The sequence below is a fragment of the Bufo gargarizans genome, chromosome 5, assembly GCF_014858855.1.
Source record: "Bufo gargarizans isolate SCDJY-AF-19 chromosome 5, ASM1485885v1, whole genome shotgun sequence".
In the NCBI taxonomy this organism is placed as follows: Eukaryota; Metazoa; Chordata; class Amphibia; order Anura; family Bufonidae; genus Bufo; species Bufo gargarizans.
In genome coordinates this window covers 454,108,634-454,128,973 of record NC_058084.1, presented here as the reverse complement: position 1 = coordinate 454,128,973, position 20,340 = coordinate 454,108,634, and the positions used below count along the sequence as shown (strand labels likewise).

Here is a 20,340-nt window from a genome sequence, read left to right as displayed (position 1 = left end):
TAGTTGCGTTCCCATACCGGAGAGCAAACCGCAACATGTTGTATTTGCAAAAAGAAAGACTAATAGAATGCGGCACTCACCAGGAATACTCTTTGCAGCTTTATTCACATAAAAAGATCAGCGCCATGCGGGTAAAGCACAGCTAGAGGGCAACAGTCGTTTTGTGCTTGTTGGCTTGAAAAAGCGCAACAAGCGCGAAACGGCTGTTGCCCTCTAGCTGTGCTTTACCCGCATGACGCTGATCTTTTTATGTGAATAAAGCTGTATACAAAGAGTATTCCTGGTGAGAGCCGCATTCTATTAGTCTTTCTTTTTGCAAATACCACATGCTGAGCACCACCGTTACTCACATTTGACCAGTGCAGCACCAAATTAAATTCCACACCTACAGCAGTGCCGACCGTACTCTCTACACTTTACCGCAACATGTTGTAGTTTGCTTTCCGTCAATCTGCCACAATAGAAAACGGATCAGTCCCCCATTGACTTTCAATGGCGTTCATGACTATGTTATAGATAATACAACCGCATCCGTTCATGACGGATGCAGACGGTTGTATTATCAGTAACGGAAGCGTTTTTGCTGAACCCTGCCGGATCCAGAAAAACGCTAGTGTGAAAGTAGCCTTAGACTACTTTCACACTTGCGTTGTTTTGTTTTCCGGTATTAAGATCTGGCAGAAGATCTCAATATCAGGAAAAAAACGTTTCTGTTTAGTCCTCATGCATTCTGAATGGAAAGAGATCCGGGAGATCAGGATGCATTAGGATGTCTTCCTCCGTTCCGGCAGCATTATGTTTTGCGCCCGGACACTAAACCGCTACAAGCTGCGGTTTTGTGTCCGGTCATAAAAAACGAAAACAAGGGATCCATCACTGAAAACAAAAGGCTGAGTTCACATCACCATTTAACTTTCCGTTCTTCTGATCCGTCAGAAGAAGAGAGAGAGAGAAAAAAGACAGGATCCTGTAAAAAAACTGATCCTGTTGCATCAGTTGTCAACCGTTTGAGCCATTTCCTTCTGAGATCCGTTTTTTTTTAGATGGATGACAACTGATGCAACAGGATCCGTTTTTTTTTGTTTGTTTTTTACAGGATCCAGTTTTTTTTTCTTCTCTCTCTACTGATGGATCAGAAGAACGAAAAGCTAAATGGTGATGTGAACTCACACTAAGGCCTCATGCGCACGACCGTATATATTTTGCGGTCAGCAAAAAACAGATCCTCATAAAATACGGATGACGTCCATGTGCATTCCGTATTTTGCAGAACGGAACCACCGGCCCCTAACAGAACAGTCCAATCCTTGTCTGTAATGAGGACAATAATAGGACATTTTATTTGAGGAACTGACATATGGAATGCACACGGAGTAATTTCCATTTTTTTTTTTGCGGACCGACTGAAATGAATGGTTCCACATACGGTCCACAAAATGCTTTTGTGTGCATGAGCCATAAGTCAGTTGTAACGGATCTGTTTTTCTAGGAGCTTACAAAAACGGATCTTTCACCCATTAACTTTCAAAGTATTTAGTGACGGATCCGTTTTTTTCCGTTTTGATTTCACACAACAGCATCCTGATGTGCAAAATCAAAATCAAAATGGATCAGTTTAATGCCTTTGCATTGAGATCCTCTGCTGGAATTACCAACGCAAGTGTGAAAGTCGCTTATAACGGAATTCGGCCAGCATTTATGCTGGAAACCTGCCAGGTCCCATTGTGGGGAAGGGGAAACCACCGGTGCCCGCTGTACCCTGCTATGGCGGATACAGTAAATCTGCTCCTCTGCCAGAACAGACTACCATTTACCAGATTGGGATGTGAGCCTCGCCTTGTACATGCAATCTGATCCGCGGGCTGTAGGTTGTAGCGCTAGAGATGCTGAGCAGATTGATATATAGTTTTATGGGGGGGAAAAATCTGTATAAATTGTTATTTATTGATCTAAATCCCTGCATTTATTTTGCTTAGGAGTCCAGTGGGCGGCTCTATCAGTGATGGACAGCCTTCCCTGTATAACTGCGCACAAAGGTAGCTGTCAGTCACCTAGTAGGACCACCCACTGGACTCCTAAGTATAGGAAGCAGAGATTTCAGTGAATACATTGCAAGTTTTGCTGAATCATTTCCCAAGTTCTGCTCAGCTCCTCCTGCTCTATGACGCGCTGCCTGCAGAGACTGCTTATGTAAACCTGGTCTGCGTAGATGTGTGGTCTGGGGGCTTCATGACACTTTCAGCATTTGGTGGCATGAGCCATTTAGTCATCTATGGGAAGATATACTTCCACCATCCGCGAGAGCACATCTGCTGTATCGGCAGCTCTTAACCCTTAGCACAGTGTTTCCTTAGCAGATAACATTCTGGAGCTGCAGTCTATGGGAAAAATTACATTTTTACATGGAAAAAAATAATATATATATATATCAGAGGCGTTGCTAGGGTCTCAAAAGATCCGGAGCCCAAGCCCCAATGAATATGACCCAGTTCTCTAACTCCCATCCCCCCTTCCCCCACACACTGCATTGTGCTGTGCTCGCTATACAGCAGCACATACCTGTCACATCCAGGGCCTCCAGGTGACGTCTCCTCCGATGTAGATCTTCTCTGTCATCATCTTCTCCATTCGGTCCGTACAGCTTTTCTCAGCCGCCTCGTCTCTGCAGAGTGTGACACACGGACATCTTGGCTTCATCACATTTCTATCAGTCCCCACAGTGTTATCCTGCTGCTCGCTGTGCTCCCCAATACTCCCAAATACTATCCTGAAGAAGTATTAGTGCCCCCCATTGTAATAGTGCTCCTCATAGTCCCACCAATAGTAATTCCCTTCTAGAATGCCCTGATTAGTAATACTGCCCCCTACAGTGCCCCCAACCGTTATAACGCTCCCCAAGAGTTCCTGCATTAGTTGAAGAACCCTGCAGTATTAATAATAGCCTCACAGAGCCCCCAGTAGAAATAAGGCCCCCTATTGTTCCTCCAATGGTAATAAAGCTCTCTACAGACCCCTCAGTAGTAATAAGGCCCCCATAGTGCGCTTAGTAGAAATATGGCGGATCTATAAGTCCCTTCTATAGAGCCCCCAGTAGTAATTAGAATGCCTATAATGTCCCCTGGATTTATAATACCCCTACAGTGCCCCCAGTATTTATACTGTCCTGTACTGTTATAATGCCCCCTGCAGTTATATTCCTCCCTCCGCCATAGAGTCCCATGTAAATAACATCACACCATCTCTCCTGCCCCCTCCAATATACAGTCCCATGTAAATAACAGCCCTCTCTATCTACAGCCCCCTCCAAAATAAAGTCCCATGTAAATAACATCACCTCCTCCCCAGCCGCCTTCAACATACGGTCCCAAGTAAATAATATCACCCCTCCCCAGCTGCCTCCAACATGCAATCCCATGTAAACATTACCCCCTCGACATTCAGTCCCATGTAAATATCATTCCCCCACCAGCCACCTTTAACATACAGTCTCATGTAAATAACATCACCCCCTCCCACAGCCGCCATCAACATACAGTCCCATGTAAATAACATCACTCCCTCCCCAGCCCCCTCCATCATACAGTCCTATGTAAATAATATCACCCCCTCCCCAGTCACCTCAACACACAGTTCCATGTAAATAACATCACTTCTTCCCCCAGCCCCCTCTAACATACAGTCCCATGTAAATAACATCACTCCCTCCTACAGCCACCATCAACATAAAGTCCCGTGTAAATAACATCACTCCCTCCTACAGCCACCATCAACATAAAGTCCCATGTAAATAACATCACTCCTTCCCCCAGCCCCCTCCATCATACAGTCCTATGTAAATAACATCACCCCCTCCCCAGCCACCTCCAACACACAGTTCCATGTAAATAACATCCCTCCCTTCAGCCCTAACACAGACCTCACCACAGCTTCTTCTCCTCTTCACTGCCTTCCTCTCCTGCACTGGTCACATGATGGTGACATCATTGCAGGTCCTTCTCAACCACTGCCTGTTTTACTGGTCACATGACCTGTGATGTCATTACAGGTTCTTGAGATGTTCCAGTGCATTAGATTCAATTGTATTGCTGTCCTGAAGACTTACAGTTGTATCTAGCTGGCAAGCAGGACATTCAGGGCCTGGGACAAAACATCAGGGGCCCAGGCCCCGAATGTTTTAACCTAGCAACACCCCTGATATATATATTTATATATTTAGGGGTTTTCCAGTTGTATGCAAATCAAGCCTAAAGGGGTTATCCAATTCTAAAAATGCCCCCCACAATGCCTGTGCCCCTCTCACCAATCATACTTAACCTGCTCCCCAGCATCCATGTCACTCTGGATCCTTGCACGGCTACCACTGCATCCCATCATCACGCGGATCAAAACATACAGCGACGGAGGGGGGTGCCGCCAATAGCAGGCCGTGAAGGTGACATCACGGTGTCAAAAAATATTCCCTGGATGCCGTACTATCAGTGTAATTCCCGGCAAAAGACCTACATGGATCAAATTGTCCATGACACCAAGTGTTGGTGCTCTTACTCCACAAGACCCCTGGTAAAATATTCTGAAAGGTCTAGGAGTTGTCGTTCTTATTGTATGAAGACGGATAACACGTACCATTGTTCTCAAACCACTGGCTGACCACCTACTGTCCTCGCAATATGTGGACGGTCCATTGGTGCTAACAGTAAGTGGATGTAAGATCCAGCAGCAGATCATGTCTTCATAGAGGTGTCCATGGATCATGATGGTTTTATGTAGCATCCAAATGAAGACAACTCAGGACCTCAGGGAAGTCATTTTAGAGATTGTGTGACCAGGATCTTACTGAATGACCCTGAAGGGGTTTCCTGCACTGGACAGTTATCCCTACCATACAGTAAATTAATCATAGAGTGTCCCGCTACTGCAACCATCAGTGATCAGGTCACTTGCCATGAGGGAACCTAGAACAAGTGTTCATTTTACCCATAGCACCACCACAGGTGAAATTAAGAATTACATGGTTCCTTTTGGGATCAATGAGCAGTGCGTGTAATTCACAGACTTGCCAGGTCCTCCAGCACAACAGACTCTCTTTACAGTCACTTTTCCCTGGGCACCACCACCCCATTTAGTTGATTTTGTCTCAAATTTCAGTGCTGATTCCTTTCTAAATATATATTTATAGCTGTCAAAACATCTTTCTGAAACTCAACTTCAAATTTTCTGCCTAGACTTAAAAAAACTATGAGCATGCGACCTGCAGCCACCACTAGAGGGCTGTGGAGCTTACTTCCTACTGTCTCAATTGATATTGAGCTCAATGTATAAACAGTATGCAGCAAGCTCCTGAGCTCCCCCTAGTGCTGGACGTGGGTAGCCAGAATTTTATCTTTTAAATCTATGTCTACACAAGGGGATTCAGATCTATGCATCAGAAAGACAAAGCTGGCAACCAATATAAAGATACATTAGGAAGTTATTCTGCAAAAATGTTGAACATAAAACGGCTTTTCCAGAACTTAGATATCAATGACCTAATAATATCAAATCATTGGAGCTAAGATGCCCTAGAGCAGAGAGAGCAGAGCCTTTAGGTGTAATGGTAACGCCCCCTTTGCTCCCAGAGGCATAATTTTTTTCTCAGCAGTGCGGGCACATAAGAACATGGGACCAACACAGGCGCCTTCAGCTGCCAAGTGCACATGTATCAGGTCAGCCAGTGTCATAGGTACAAAACTGCTGACAGATGCCCTTCAAGGTTGGGTATTGCTCCAGACAGGAGGGAAGATATAAATCCAATAGTTGGGACTGGCGCATCCTTAGATCCGTGTCCGTTCTGCAGTTTCCTCACCATACTGTCACTGTCATCTTCCAAGGGTATCGCCAAGGTAATGTAATGAGCGGAGTTCTGCTTTAACCTTCTGTCTGCCCTCTACATGAATTATTCTCCTCTCATGTATTGTGTATGACCAGCAGGAGGAGAGTCGTCTCGCGGCCGTGATATCCGGAAGCCTTTTCTTTGGGGTATCACTTCTTCAGGGTTAGCGGCCGTCCTGGCGTTCGCACAGAGCCAGTGGTCTGCAGGTCGGCAGCCAATTCTCCTTTTCCTTTGATTAATGTTTCGCTCAGGACGAGGTGACACACAGCCGCTGTGACCTTTTCTCTCCTCCGCACTGTCATATCTATTAATATCTGGGTTGGGGCATGGCAGTGAGATTGGCATTCTGTTATTTTTTGGTTCTAGCAGGTTAAAATGAAGACTCGGCCTCTACTAGCAGCTTCAGGTGATTAGTCGCCGACTATGAGCATGATGATCTGGTCTACTCATGGTGGAATAGCTCAGGCTGTGCTATAGAAAGGCAGGGGTGCAGCTATAGGGGGTACAGAGGTAGCAGCTGCACCCAAATGCCTCTCACCAATGTTATATATATATTTCACATGGTAGTTGGGGACCCAGTTACAGATTGAACAAATTTCTAGCAACTTGCAATGGAGGTCCAGATGGGTGTTACCAGTTGGGGGCGTGTCTCTGTACACTCTACCATTATCCAGTTAGGTCAGACCGTGCAGGGTCACACCCCCAACCGGTAACACCCAGCTGGACCATCATTGCAAACAGCTGGCAATTAATTCATAACTTCTAGCAGGAATAACAGAGTAACCGGACAATATAGAGACTCCGGAATGGAAGTAGATACTAAAACAGACTTGTCAGGAGAGGAGACGGGAATACCAGGCTCCTTAAATTCTGGAAATTGTCACAGAGGACCTCGCCGACGCATCCCAGTAATGTCAGAAGATACTTTAAGGGCCCCAGAGTTTTCCACAACCGCATGGTGTCTGCCTCTCGTTGTTTTGAATGGGAGGCAGCGCTGCAGTTCTAGGGTCAGAGGTTTAAAGCCACGACCACGACCACGAAGGTCCACATCTCTTGCACAAACGCAAGTCGTCAAGATGACTGAAACGAAATACTGAAACCGTTCTAATACTTTATGGTGTGTGAAATTGCTAATTTAAAGAACAAAGGACTAAAAATGAAAGAAAAAAATTACCTCTAACGAAAAATAAAAAATAAATTATTTTATAAAAAAGAAAACGGTGCCGTGTGTCACAAAGAACAGCGGTGCAAACATTTCTTTAGAATGTGCAAAATTGCTAAACGTGTCAGGTTATTTACAAACAGAACACTTGTTGAGGGGGTTAATGTTCTTTAAATCCTATGTCATTCTCCGCCCCCTCCGGAGCCGACCTTCAAATAAGGGCTCGTTCACACGAACGTATTTTGCGTTCCGTATACGGGCCGTTTTCTGCGTTCCGCTAAAGGTCCGTATACGGAACCATTCATGTCAATGGGTCCGCTAAAGATGCGCACAGCACTCTGTGTGCTGTCCGCATCCTTTGCTCTGTTCCGTGGTCCCGCAAAAATTATTCCTGTCCTATTCTTGTCTGTTTTGCGGACTAGTATAGGCATTTCTATAATGGACCTCCTGTTCCATTTTGCAAATTGCGGACCGCAAAAAACTTCACGGTTGTGTGAACGAGCCTTAACACACCAGTTCTGCACGGACTATTCCTTTAACATCACCTCTGCTGGGGTTTGCAGTGAGATCGCTGGCAATCAGTAGTAAAGCTGTGTAATTGTAGGGATAGCAGAGCTGATCTCTTAACTGTAGAATAGCTGAATTCTCATTTAAAAATTGAAAATCTGATTTTCAGATGTTCCCAGTTGTGAGTGCATTAAGTTGCAGCAGAGCCGAGTTCTTAGTTGCAGATGTAGTAGAGCTGAGTTTTCTGATGCAGCATTAGCATCACACTGTCCCCAATGGGGCTCACGATCTAAGGCCCCTATCAGGATGTCTATGGAGTGTGGGAAGAAACCGGAGAACCCTGAGGAAACCCATGCAAACACGGGGAGAACATACAAACTCCATGCATATTCCATATGCCTACGTTATTGAGTTCTTCGTTTTAGATGTAGCACATCTCTCAATTACAGATGTAGCAGAGCTGAGTTCCCAGGTTCATATGTGTCAAAGCTTCTTTCTCAGTAGCAGTGCTGAGTTCTCAGTTAATAGGTAGCAGAGCTGCTTTCTCAGTAGCAGAGCTTCAAGTTGCAGATGTAGCAGAGCTTAGTTCTCAGTTGATAGGTAGCAGAGCTGCTTTCTTAGTAGCAGAGCTTCAAGTCGCAGATGTAGCAGAGCTGAGCTCTCCGGTGCAGATGTAGCAGAGCTTAGTTCTCAGTTGATAGGTAGCAGAGCTGCTTTCTCAGTAGCAGAGCTTCAAGTCGCAGATGTAGCAGAGCTGAGCTCTCCGGTGCAGATGTAGCAGAGCTTAGTTCTCAGTTGATAGGTAGCAGAGCTGCTTTCTTAGTAGCAGAGCTTCAAGTTGCAGATGTAGCAGAGCTGAGCTCTCCGGTGCAGATGTAGCAGAGCTTAGTTCTCAGTTGATAGGTATCAGAGCTGCTTTCTCAGTAGCAGAGCCTCAAGTCACAGATGTAGCAGAGCTGAGCTCTCCGGTGCAGATGTAGCAGAGCTTAGTTCTCAGTTGATAGGTAGCAGAGCTGCTTTCTTAGTAGCAGAGCTTCAAGTTGCAGATGTAGCAGAGCTGAGCTCTCCGGTGCAGATGTAGCAGAGCTTAGTTCTCAGTTGATAGGTATCAGAGCTGCTTTCTCAGTAGCAGAGCCTCAAGTCACAGATGTAGCAGAGCTGAGCTCTCCAGTGCAGATGTAGCAGAGCTTAGTTCTAAGTTTATAGGTAGCAGAGCTGCTTTCTCAGTAGCAGAGCTTCAAGTTGCAGATGTAGCAGAGCTGAGCTCTCTGGTGCAGATGTAGCAGAGCTTAGTTCTCAGTTGATAGGTAGCAGAGCTGCTTTCTCAGTAGCAGAGATTCAAGTCGCAGATGTAGCAGAGCTGAGCTCTCCAGTGTAGATGTAGCAGAGCTTAGTTCTCAGTTGATAGATAGCAGAGCTGCTTTCTCAGTACTAGAGCTTCAAGTTGCAGATGTAGCAGGCTGAGCTCTCCAGTGCAGATGTAGCAGAGCTTAGTTCTCAGTTGATAGGTAGCAGAGCTGCTTTCTCAGTAGCAGAGCTTCAAGTCGCAGATGTAGCAGGGCTGAGCTCTCCGGTGCAGATGTAGCAGAGCTTAGTTCCCAGTTGATAGGTAGCAGAGCTGCTTTCTCAGTAGCAGAGCTTCAAGTCGCAGATGTAGCAGAGCTGAGCTCTCCGCTGCAGATGTAGCAGAGCTTAGTTCCCAGTTGATAGGTAGCAGAGCTGCTTTCTCAGTAGCAGAGCTTCAAGTTGCAGATGTAGCAGAGCTTAGTTCTCAGTTGATAGGTAGTAGAGCTGCTTTCTCAGTAGCAGAGCTTCAAGTCGCAGATGTAGCAGAGCTGAGCTCTCCGCTGCAGATGTAGCAGAGCTTATTTCCTAGTTTATAGGTAGCAGAGCTGCTTTCTCACTAGCAGAGCTTCGAGGTGCAGATGTAGCAGGGCTGAGCTCTCAGTTTCAGGTGTAGCAGAGCTGAGCTCTCAGTTGTGGATGTAGCATTGCTGAGATCATATGTGCAGGTGTAGCAGAGGTCTCAATTGCAGACGTAGCAGTGCAGAGTTGTCAGTTACAGATGTAGTACGACTGAATTCTCAGATGCATATGTAATATAGCTGAACGCTCAATAGGTGAGCTCAGTTGTAGATGTAGCAGAGCGTAGTTCTTAGTTCAAGTGTAGTAGAGTTGAGTACTCAGTTGCAGGTTTAGTAGAAACGAGAGAAGGTAGGTTATTGGTGGCTCACCTGGTCAGTACAATGTGTAGGTGCTCTGGTTCTGGACTGATTCACCCAATCAGGAGGCGGTTTATAACAATAAAAGTATATAGTGGAAAAACCGGCACTCTACATCTATCAATAATGCTAGGGAGGCAGTATGTGGAATAGTAAAATATGTATTTATTTTTGTAAGGGTACGTTTTTTAGAAATGGGAAATAAAGAGGTAAAGGTTCTAAAAATGTCGAGGTCCAAAGGATGAGGTTCTCATAAATAAAAATAGCAATAAGAATGATGTTTTGCCATATGCAGCGTTTGCAGATGCACAATACCAGAGATATGTCAAAAAATATACCAAAAAATAACAGGAGTAACAAAAAATAGCAGATATATGCAGAGTGGAGGTGTGGCACTGCAGTAATTATCTAATAGCGGTTTTCACCTTCCGTGGGTACAGTGAATGGTTGTGTCCATTTATTTGTAGTCCATAAAAATTGTCTATCTGTACCTACGGTCTTGGTCACATAGGAGGTATATAATATATGGATAGAGCGGTGAGAAAAATAGAGAGGATAAAAATATATAAAAAATGAAAAATGTAAAAAATATAAAAATATGTAGTAGGTCAGTCGGGTGCTGTACTTAGTGTGGCGTCCCACACATTAAGGGAACTGCACCCTGACTGTTTACCTTTCTTTGCGAGGTGTCCTGGTTGTTGGAGCAGCCTTGCTGCGCTCTGCGGTGTTTGTTTTTCCCGGTCTTCTCGGCGTGCCACGTGGATATGACGTCACTTCTTCGGTGTCTCACGTGTCTTAGCCGGACTTGGTTTTAAGTTTTTTCGTTGGTGGTCTTTTCAATCCGGAGGATTCAGATGGGATTCGTTGCTCGGAAGCGCTTCCAAGGTGAGGTTATTGGCAGGTTTTCAGAGGGAGGTCACCAGACGCGTTTCGAAGGACTACGCTGCCTTCTTCATCCACTGATGAAGAAGGCAGCGTAGTCCTTCGAAACGCGTCTGGTGACCTCCCTCTGAAAACCTGCCAATAACCTCACCTTGGAAGCGCTTCCGAGCAACGAATCCCATCTGAATCCTCCGGATTGAAAAGACCACCAACGAAAAAACTTAAAACCAAGTCCGGCTAAGACACGTGAGACACTGAAGAAGTGACGTCATATCCACGTGGCACGCCGAGAAGACCGGGAAAAACAAACACCGCAGAGCGCAGCAAGGCTGCTCCAACAACCAGGACACCTCGCAAAGAAAGGTAAACAGTCAGGGTGCAGTTCCCTTAATGTGTGGGACGCCACACTAAGTACAGCACCCGACTGACCTACTACATATTTTTATATTTTTACATTTTTCATTTTTTTATATATTTTTATCCTCTCTATTTTTCTCACCGCTCTATCCATATATTATATACCCCCTATGTGACCAAGACCGTAGGTACAGATAGACAATTTTTATGGACTACAAATAAATGGACACAACCATTCACTGTACCCACGGAAGGTGAAAACCGCTATTAGATAATTACTGCAGTGCCACACCTCCACTCTGCATATATCTGCTATTTTTTGTTACTCCTGTTATTTTTTGGTATATTTTTTGACATATCTCTGGTATTGTGCATCTGCAAACGCTGCATATGGCAAAACATCATTCTTATTGCTATTTTTATTTATGAGAACCTCATCCTTTGGACCTCGACATTTTTAGAACCTTTACCTCTTTATTTCCCATTTCTAAAAAACGTACCCTTACAAAAATAAATACATATTTTACTATTCCACATACTGCCTCCCTAGCATTATTGATAGATGTAGAGTGCCGGTTTTTCCACTATATACTTTTAGTAGAAACGAGTTTGTCATTTCATACAGTTCCTGCTACGTTTAGAGAATCTTTTAAACTCAAGTTCTTGTGACACTGAAACAATAGTGCCCCGTAGTAATTGCAGCTCTGCTACATCAGAAAACTGCAGAATGCCTCCCATGATACCACCGCCTTATTGTACAGTGCTGGTGACTCTATTATGATGGCACGCGGTGACGACCGAGTCGCTGTGATAGAGAATTCCTTGAGCTGAAAGATTCCCATACAGAACAAAGGAATTTGGGAATTGGTTATCCTCCCAGTTCTCTGTGGGGTCTGGAGTCCTGCCACCGGCAGCCGCTTGTCCTTAATAGAGGCCGCACTAAATAATACGTTCTGATAGTTCATTAACTACTTCCCTGCTGGCCAGTGGAGTAACCCCCCTCTGCCCTCTCCCTGTATGCAGATGAACTTCTGATTTTATTTAATATGTGATCTAAAGTACAAAAAAAAGCATTGGTAGGAGACAGCGCGCGGTTATCTGGACTGTCAGAACCCTGGACGAAACCACCGGGGGGGGGGGGCTCGGGTCGGTCTGCTACTGAGCGTCTCCGCGATAAATGCTGTGGATCGATGCACGTCAATTGATTCCAATGGATGGTGCTGACCTGCAGAGGACCTAATAGAGCAGGGATGGCCAACCTGAGGCTCTCCAGCTGTTGCAAGACTACAACTCCCAGCATGCCCACAGCTACCAGCCTACAGCAGGGCATGGTGGGAGTTGTAGTTTTACAACAGCTGGAGAGCCACAGGTTGGCCATCCCTGTAATAGAGCATTTAGCAAGAAGCCCTTTAGAGAAATTGGGGCTGGATTTTACATGGAAATGATTATACTAGGGCAAAAAAAAAAATTTTTTTGTAAGCATTGATCTAATACATTTATTAAGATTTAATAGTATTTTGAATAGTTTTGTGGTTTTTTTTCTGTATCAGTTATTATTTGTCCTTTGCTGTCCTCTTGTGGTAACTCAAGGGTATTGCACACTGCATGGTTGTATGGGACAGGATCTTACTGGTCAAGTGTCAAAAATGTCTTCTGTAGGTATAATAGGTTATAACTTGTAACTGAAGGAAATGTAAAAGGAAATGTTTTTTTATTTTTTTGGGGGGCAAATTCTCCCGCTTGGCCAGACCTGTAAAGGGAAACTTACCTGCTCCGAGCGCTGGCTCCCCGCTTCTTCTTCTCCCAGCCTGTGATGCTCCAGTCGGCTCCATCACTGTAAACATCTGGTTTGACATAGCTGCAGGCAGTCACTGGCCACGGCGCTGACTGGCTTCCCTTACGTCATGACTAATGGTCACATGACGCATCCGGTCTCTGCAGCGGCCAGTAATTGGCTGCGGTGATGTCAACCTGGATGTTTTCAATGAGGGAGCACCCCGGGTGTGGAGGAGAAGAAGGATCGGGGAGTCATCACCAGAAAGCTAGTACGTAAGTGTCCCTTTACAGGTACAGTGGTGGGGTTTGCCAAAAACCACCCCATTCTTGCACAATCCTTTTAAGGACTTCAATTTCTCATGAAAACAATTCAATACAATAAAATTCTGGACAGGCTGCAATTCTCATCACAACCACTTGGTGGCTCACCTGGATCCATATAACATAGACATCCCATGATAGAGTATCGGAATCATGTTTTTGTTTTTTTTTGTAAAAAAGTTGGCCATCTCGTGACACACATCTCCAGATATGTTGAGACAAGGGTAAGGGAGAACACATCTGTAAGACACTGGTCCTAGTGCCACAACTATTCAACCAGTTAATTAGGTCTCTAGAGTCTAAAAACCAGAGACGGAGATCATATATTTTACCTTATCCAAAAAAGCAATAGATTTTATGTAAAGTTTTCACTTTTCTACTATCTGGAAACATTGAAGAGCACTTCAGATTGAGTTATACCTGAAGGGGATGAGCGTGACCTGTTCTGTTTGGTGTACTTTAAATATGCCCTATGAGGGTCTTTGGACACCGTAGAGTGGGGGCTCTCAGCCCAGGATCCACCTCTACGAGCCAGAATGGAGAGCTGCTCTGCATGAGTGGTCCCGTTCTGGAGCACTTGAGCTGTCCTTTCATTACAAGGGCGGCCATTCATCTTACTGCCCACTATGTAAGGAAACATTCCCCCGAGTAAAATCGGCTCCCACATACCGAGATTGAAGGAGCCGTTTGGTTACTGTGGCAGGACTCCATATGAACATAGCGAATCTCCCATAGACTGCAATGGTAATTCACTGCAGTCTATGGGAGAAAACATCAGATGGTCCCAGGTTTAAAAAAAAAAAAAGCAAAAAATAAGTTTTTAAAAGTAAAAAATATATAAAAATTCTGATCCCTGTATCAGCTGCCGACCCTGTTTGATGTCAGCAGTAGGTGCTGAGAACACCTGTGACTTTATGTAATGTGCTGGGCTCGCTGTGGTTTTGTTTTTGCCCCTGGGTGATTGTCTCCTCTGCCATGTTGTCTTCTCTTGGTCTTTCTGTCAGGTCTGTAAATTTCGGGGGCAATGATTGACTTTCCTCTTGTTCATTGTAGATTCTGGGAACACCTAATGAAGAGACATGGCCGGGGGTCCATTCCTTACCACACTTTAAACCAGGTAGGTTGGAAACAGAGTAATATACTATGATGGTCTGCCCTGTGTGATCTCTGGGGTCAGACCCCCAGGACCTCCACTCATCGGCAGTAAATGGTGTAATGGAAACAATCTAACTGGCCAATTCTCCATTAGTTTTTTCGTTCTCTTCACCTGTGAAATTTTTTTATAAAAAGTGATCAAAAAAGCATACATACTCCGAAACGGTATCAATAAAAACTACAGATCGTCCCGCAAAAAAAAAGAGCCCCCACAGTTTAATAGACGTAAGTTATGAGGGTCAGAATATGGTGAAGTTATTTTTTTAAGTATTAAATCACAAGTAAATAAAAAAAGGTTTTTCATAAGACCTCAGATCAGACCCCCCAGTGTGTCTCAGACCTCACATCAGAACCCCCCAGTGTTAATCAGACCTCAGATCAGAACCCCCAGTGTGTCTCAGACCTCACATCAGAACCCCCCAGTGTTAATCAGACCTCAGATCAGAACCCCCAGTGTTAATCAGACCTCAGATCAGAACCCCCAGTGTTACGGCTCATGCACACGACCGTATGCCCTCCGAGACATACGGTCTGTGAGCGGGCCATATGTCCCGGAGCTGCATTCATCGTGCGAACGGGAGCGCACAGCATCATAGGTTACTATGATACTTTGCGCATCGGGCTGCCCGCTGGACTATTGTCCTGCACTCCTGGCACCTGCTGGCAGGTGCCAGCAGGTGCCAGCAGCGCTACAGCCACCGCTCCCTGCACCTCCTGCACACTACTGAGTGAATGTGTAGTGAAAGTGCTCACTAGTATTCGCTATTTTAGGCCTCTTTCACACGGGCGTCATGTTTTTTGCCCGGATAAGAGGCGGGTGCGTTGCGGGAAAATGCGCGATTTTTCCGTGCGAGTGCAAAACATTGTCATGCGTTTTGCACTTGCGTGAGAAAAATCGCGCATGTTTGGTACCCAGACCCGAACTTCTTCACAGAAGTTCGGGCTTGGGATTGATGTTCTGAAGATTGTATTATTTTCCCTTATAACATGGTTATAAGGGAAAATAATAGCATTCTGACTACAGAATGCTTTGTATAATAGTGCTGGAGGGGTTAAAAATAATAAAAAAGTTAACTCACCTTCTCCTCTTGTTCGCGCAGATGCCGGTCTGTTCTTTAGCTGTGGACTGAATGACCTGAGGTGACGTCAGATCACATGCTCCAATCACATGGTCCATCACCATGGTGATGGAGCATGTGATCTGACGTCATCAAAGGTCCTTTAGCCCACAGATAAAGAACAGACCGGCATCTGCGCTAACAAGAGGAGAAGGTGAGTTAACTTTTTTATTATTTTTAACCCCTCCAGCACTATTATACAAAGCATTCTGTATTCAGAATGCTATTATTTTCCCTTATAACCATGTTAGAAGGGAAAATAATACAGTGAATAGACTGTCACCTAGAACCCATGCGTGAAAATCGCACCGCATCCGCACTTGCTTGCGGATGCATGCGATTTTCACGCAACCCCATTCATTTCTATAGGGCCTGCGTTACGTGAAAAACGCACAAAGAGGAGCATGCTGCGATTTTCACGCAACGCACAAGTGATGCGTGAAAATCACCGCTCGTGTGCACAGTCTCATAGAAATGAATGGGTCAGGATTCAGTGCGGGTGCAATGCGTTCACCGCACGCATCGCACCCGCACGGAAAACTCGCCCGTGTGAAAGGGGCCTTACCCCCACTTTTGGCAGAAAAAAAGTATGTCTTATAAAGCTATAAATACGGTATATAAATCTGTGCTATTGATGTAATCTCACTGAACCAGTGACTTAAGGGCACGAGTCCGTCTAACACATAGGGAACGCCGTGAAAATGAAATATCGTATTTTTTTTACACCTGCTATAAAAATGGCCAGATAAATAGCCCCATTGAACTCAGTTTAGCTCTAAAAGTGGCCGCGTGACGGACATTTTTCACTATGGCTACATTCCAACAGAGAAGAAAAATGAGTGTAAAAATGGCGCATAAAACTGCATGTAATCTGCAACGTGTAGACCGAGGGTACGCTCACACAACGGATTTTGAAAATCCACCTCCAAAATCAGTGACCAATCCACACTGATTTGGAAGTGTTTTTTGAGCATTTTTGTGCAGTAGTAGGAAGATACATACATGGATGAATAGAGCCATAGGGATAGATAAATATCGGACGCACGGCCATTTTTCTTCAAAAATTATACATTTGTGCATTTTCACCAGGTCTGTAATGCTGTGTGGTTCCACTAGGGGTCAGCAAAGCCACACAAACAAACCTATTCACACACATGATGAGGGGACATTCATCATTCTAGGTGGGTTTTGGGCGAATGTTTGTCGCATGATTTGTCGCACGTCTTTTTTTATTTATTTATTTTGCACAAAACTCTGCAGCATTTACCCACTTACGCCATATTCGAAGCCAACATATTTAGAAGTGAAACAGTTTGAAGGCGCATTTACTTTTTGAAAAAGTTGTCAAAAAGTTGCATCTCCACCCTAGGCAACGCCCTGGTGTCCTTTTACAGACATAGGCGTATACTGCATTGCACTTGTGCCAAATATATTATTACTGTGCGCCATTTCATAAACCTCGCCACAACCTCGCATATCAGAGAGACCTAAAACTGACACCAAGACCACCGTAAATGATAAAAGTCCCCCCCATACAGTATCCCCACTAGATTCAGGACAGTGACACTGGTAACATTGTAGCAACATCTTGTTATTTGTTATTATGTTATTTATTTATTTTACTATTTTACAGAATAAAATATTCAGTGTTGTCGCAACATCATCATTTTCAATGCTAGCGATTTGTAGCTGCGTTTGTTGGCTAAAGTCACAGCATGGTGACATCCTCAGGATAGGTTAATAGTATCTGATCCACGGGGGTTCGACACCCGACAATCAGCGCTGCGGCCTCCTCGAAGCTCACCAAGTACAGCGCCGTACATTGGATAGTGGCTGTGCTTGGTATTGCAGCCCAAGTCCATTCACTTAAGGTAGTGTTTGCATTTAGCTTTACAGTGGGCCCCCAAAATACATTTTTTTCAGGTGGGCCCTCCAGCACCCCAGTCCGACGCTGGATCAGATATTGATGACCTTTCCTGAGCATAGGCCATCAATATCAAAACCTCGGAGAACCCCTTGAAAGATATTGAAGGCCAAAAAAAGGCACAAAAAAAAAAGACGCAAGACCCTGTGCAACAATATTTTGCTGCGCAGGTGTTTGTACACTGTGAGAGGGTGGCAGGGGCGTGACAGGGAATGGGGCCGGGGCCTCAGCCCTGACAAATTTAGGGCTCATGCTCATGCAGTCCGTAAAAAACAGATCCGCAAAAAATATGGATGACATCCGTGTGCATTCTGTATTTTGCAGAACGGAACAGCTGGCCCCTTATAGTATAGTCCTATCCTTGACCTTAATGCGTATTTTTTTGCGGGACGGACATACGGAAACGGAATGCACACGGGGTAACTTCAGTTTTCTTTGCGGACCCATTGAAATAATTTCTTGATTTGCTTATGAGAACATTTAGCTGTGTGTACGTTTTTATACGCAGAGCCCGTATTGCTACATGGAAATGTGGGTTCTCTGTATAAAAACGCAGACGCGGTGTGGCAGTGCTCCGATTCTACCACTAGGTGGCAGCAGAGCTGTAGTTTTGAGCTTCTAGTAATGAAAGTGCTAATATCTTGTACTGTAAATTATACAGATCAAGAGAGTAAAATGCATCATTAGGCAGTAAGATAACAAGTGTGGGAGTAGGAAACAATGGGGGGAATTTATCCTAAGGGGTAAGGTTTGAAGTCAGTTTTCCTTGAGACTTCATTGGAGGACTTTGCATCAGATTTAGCAATTATTGCTCATTGTTTGTTAAATCTGCTGCATCTTTAAACGGGACACTTTTTTGTCTCAAAACGCTATTCCAGTTTTCCCACCCCACTTTGCTACTGGAACCAGTTTGCAACTTTTTAAGAAGTGTCAGTGATTGACGCTCATTAACATACTGTAGCTGACCATGCCCATTTTTGCTGTAAAAATGCAAAAAGTAAAATTTTGTGAGCAAGTGATTGCAAAGAATTGCAAAGCTCCTATTATGCCATTTTTTGGAACCAGAATTCTAGAGGGCCTGGTGTGATAAATTCCTCCGCAGTTCGTGAATATCCCAGGTGTTCCTGTGCCTGATAGCCCAAGCTGTATGGACCCATACTACAGAACCTATAGAAATCTATGGGATCATTCTGGGACCTCTGGAGGTATAGACTGGGACAGGAGGCATTGGATGCCATGTGAATCTTAGATCATGGTGCCCTACAGAAGTACCATATGGTGTCACCGGAGCAGAGCTCTTACCATGACAACGTTTATATTTTGTATTGAGTTAGGCTCCATTCAGACGTCCGTAGAATGGGTCCGCATCCTTTCCGCAATTATCCGGAACGGGTGCGGACCTATTCATTCTCTATAGGGCCGGAAGAGATGCGGAGAGCACGCTATGTGCTCTCCGCATCGGCATTTCCGAAGCGCGCCCGCGATCTTCCGGTCCGCAGCTCCGGAAAAAAATAGAGCATGTCCTATTCTTGTCCGGACAAGAATAGGCAGTTCTATGGGGGTGCCGGCCGGGCGTATTGCGGGTCCGCAAATGAACTACGGACGTGTGAATGGACCCTTAAGCAGGTATTATATTCCAGAGCTGCATTCACACGTCTGCCGCTTGCTCGATGAAACAGTCAATGAGTTTGTTGTCTCTCACACGCACACCCCTATAAAGCGCTCAGAAAGGACAGGTAGTTCTCCCATCATCAGATTGCTGAACTGTGCCTGGTGTCAAAAGGAAAGAATGAAAATAGCCATGCTATAAAGATAACAAGCCAGCCACGAGAGCGCAGCTCTGGAGTATAATACAGGATGTAACTCAGGATCAGTACAGGATAAGTAATGTATGTACACAGTGACTGCACCAGCAGAATAGTGAGTGCAGCTCTGGAGTATAATACAGGATGTAACTCAGGATCAGTACAGGATAAGTAATGTAATGTATGTGCACAGTGACTGCACCAGCAGAATAGTGAGTGCAGCTCTGGAGTATAATACAGGATATAACTCAGGATCAGTACAGGATAAGTAATGTAATGTATGTACACAGTGACTGCACCAGCAGAATAGTGAGTTCAGCTCTGGAGTATAATACAGGATGTAACTCAGGATCAGTACAGGATAAGTAATGTAATGTATGTACACAGTGACTGCACCAGCAGAATAGTGAGTGCAGCTGTGGAGTATAATACAGGATGTAACTCAGGATCAGTACAGGATAAGTAATGTATGTACACAGTGACTGCACCAGCAGAATAGTGAGTTCAGCTCTGGAGTATAATACAGGATGTAACTCAGGATCAGTACAGGATAAGTAATGTAATGTATGTACACAGTGACTGCACCAGCAGAATAGTGAGTGCAGCTCTGGAGTATAATGCAGGATCAGCAAAAGATAAATTAAAAGTATAAAGTTAATGTACAGTATGTACAACTACTCAGTTTCCTAATAGATTTATATATATATATACTTTGTAGGTCTGTCTAGTGGGTAACATTTTTTTTATTTTAAGAGATCAGAATACCTTGAAAATCTTTAAAAAAGCATGCCCCTTCTTTACTAATTCCTCACTGCTCTTGTTCCAATTCTTCCCAAGTTTGTCACCAGCCTCCACTTCCTAGTCACTCTTAGGGTCCATTCACACGTCCGTAAGTGTTTCGCGGATTCGCAAATTGCGGATCCCACACCACAGACACTATAATAGAAAATGCCTTTTCTGGTCCGCAATTGTGGCCAAGAATACGACATGTTCTATTTTTTTCAGGAACGGAATTGCGGATCCCGAAAAAGCGAATCCTGAAAATGCGGATGCGGATCCTGGAAATGCAGATTTGCATCCGTTCCAGCCCCATTGAAAGTGAATGGGTCCGCAAATGGCGGACCCAAATTACGGACGTGTGAATGGACCCTTAAGGAGTTGTGTCACCATTAGGCCTCATGCACACGACCGTTTTTTTTTAAGGTCCGCAAAAATGGGGTCCGTAGGTCCGTGATCCGTGAC

General features: G+C 44.7%; 1 protein-coding gene across 3 annotated transcripts in view; it reads left to right on the top strand.

The window, feature by feature from the left end:
* CDK14 (cyclin dependent kinase 14) overlaps positions 1 to 20,340 on the top strand; it is a 481,017-nt gene that overhangs the window by 281,858 nt on the left and 178,819 nt on the right. For all 3 annotated transcript variants that reach the window (XM_044293158.1, XM_044293157.1, XM_044293159.1), the window contains one exon: positions 14,150 to 14,213. In XM_044293158.1, coding sequence (XP_044149093.1) covers positions 14,150 to 14,213 — 64 coding nt within the window. The remainder of the gene's footprint in view (positions 1 to 14,149; positions 14,214 to 20,340) is intronic.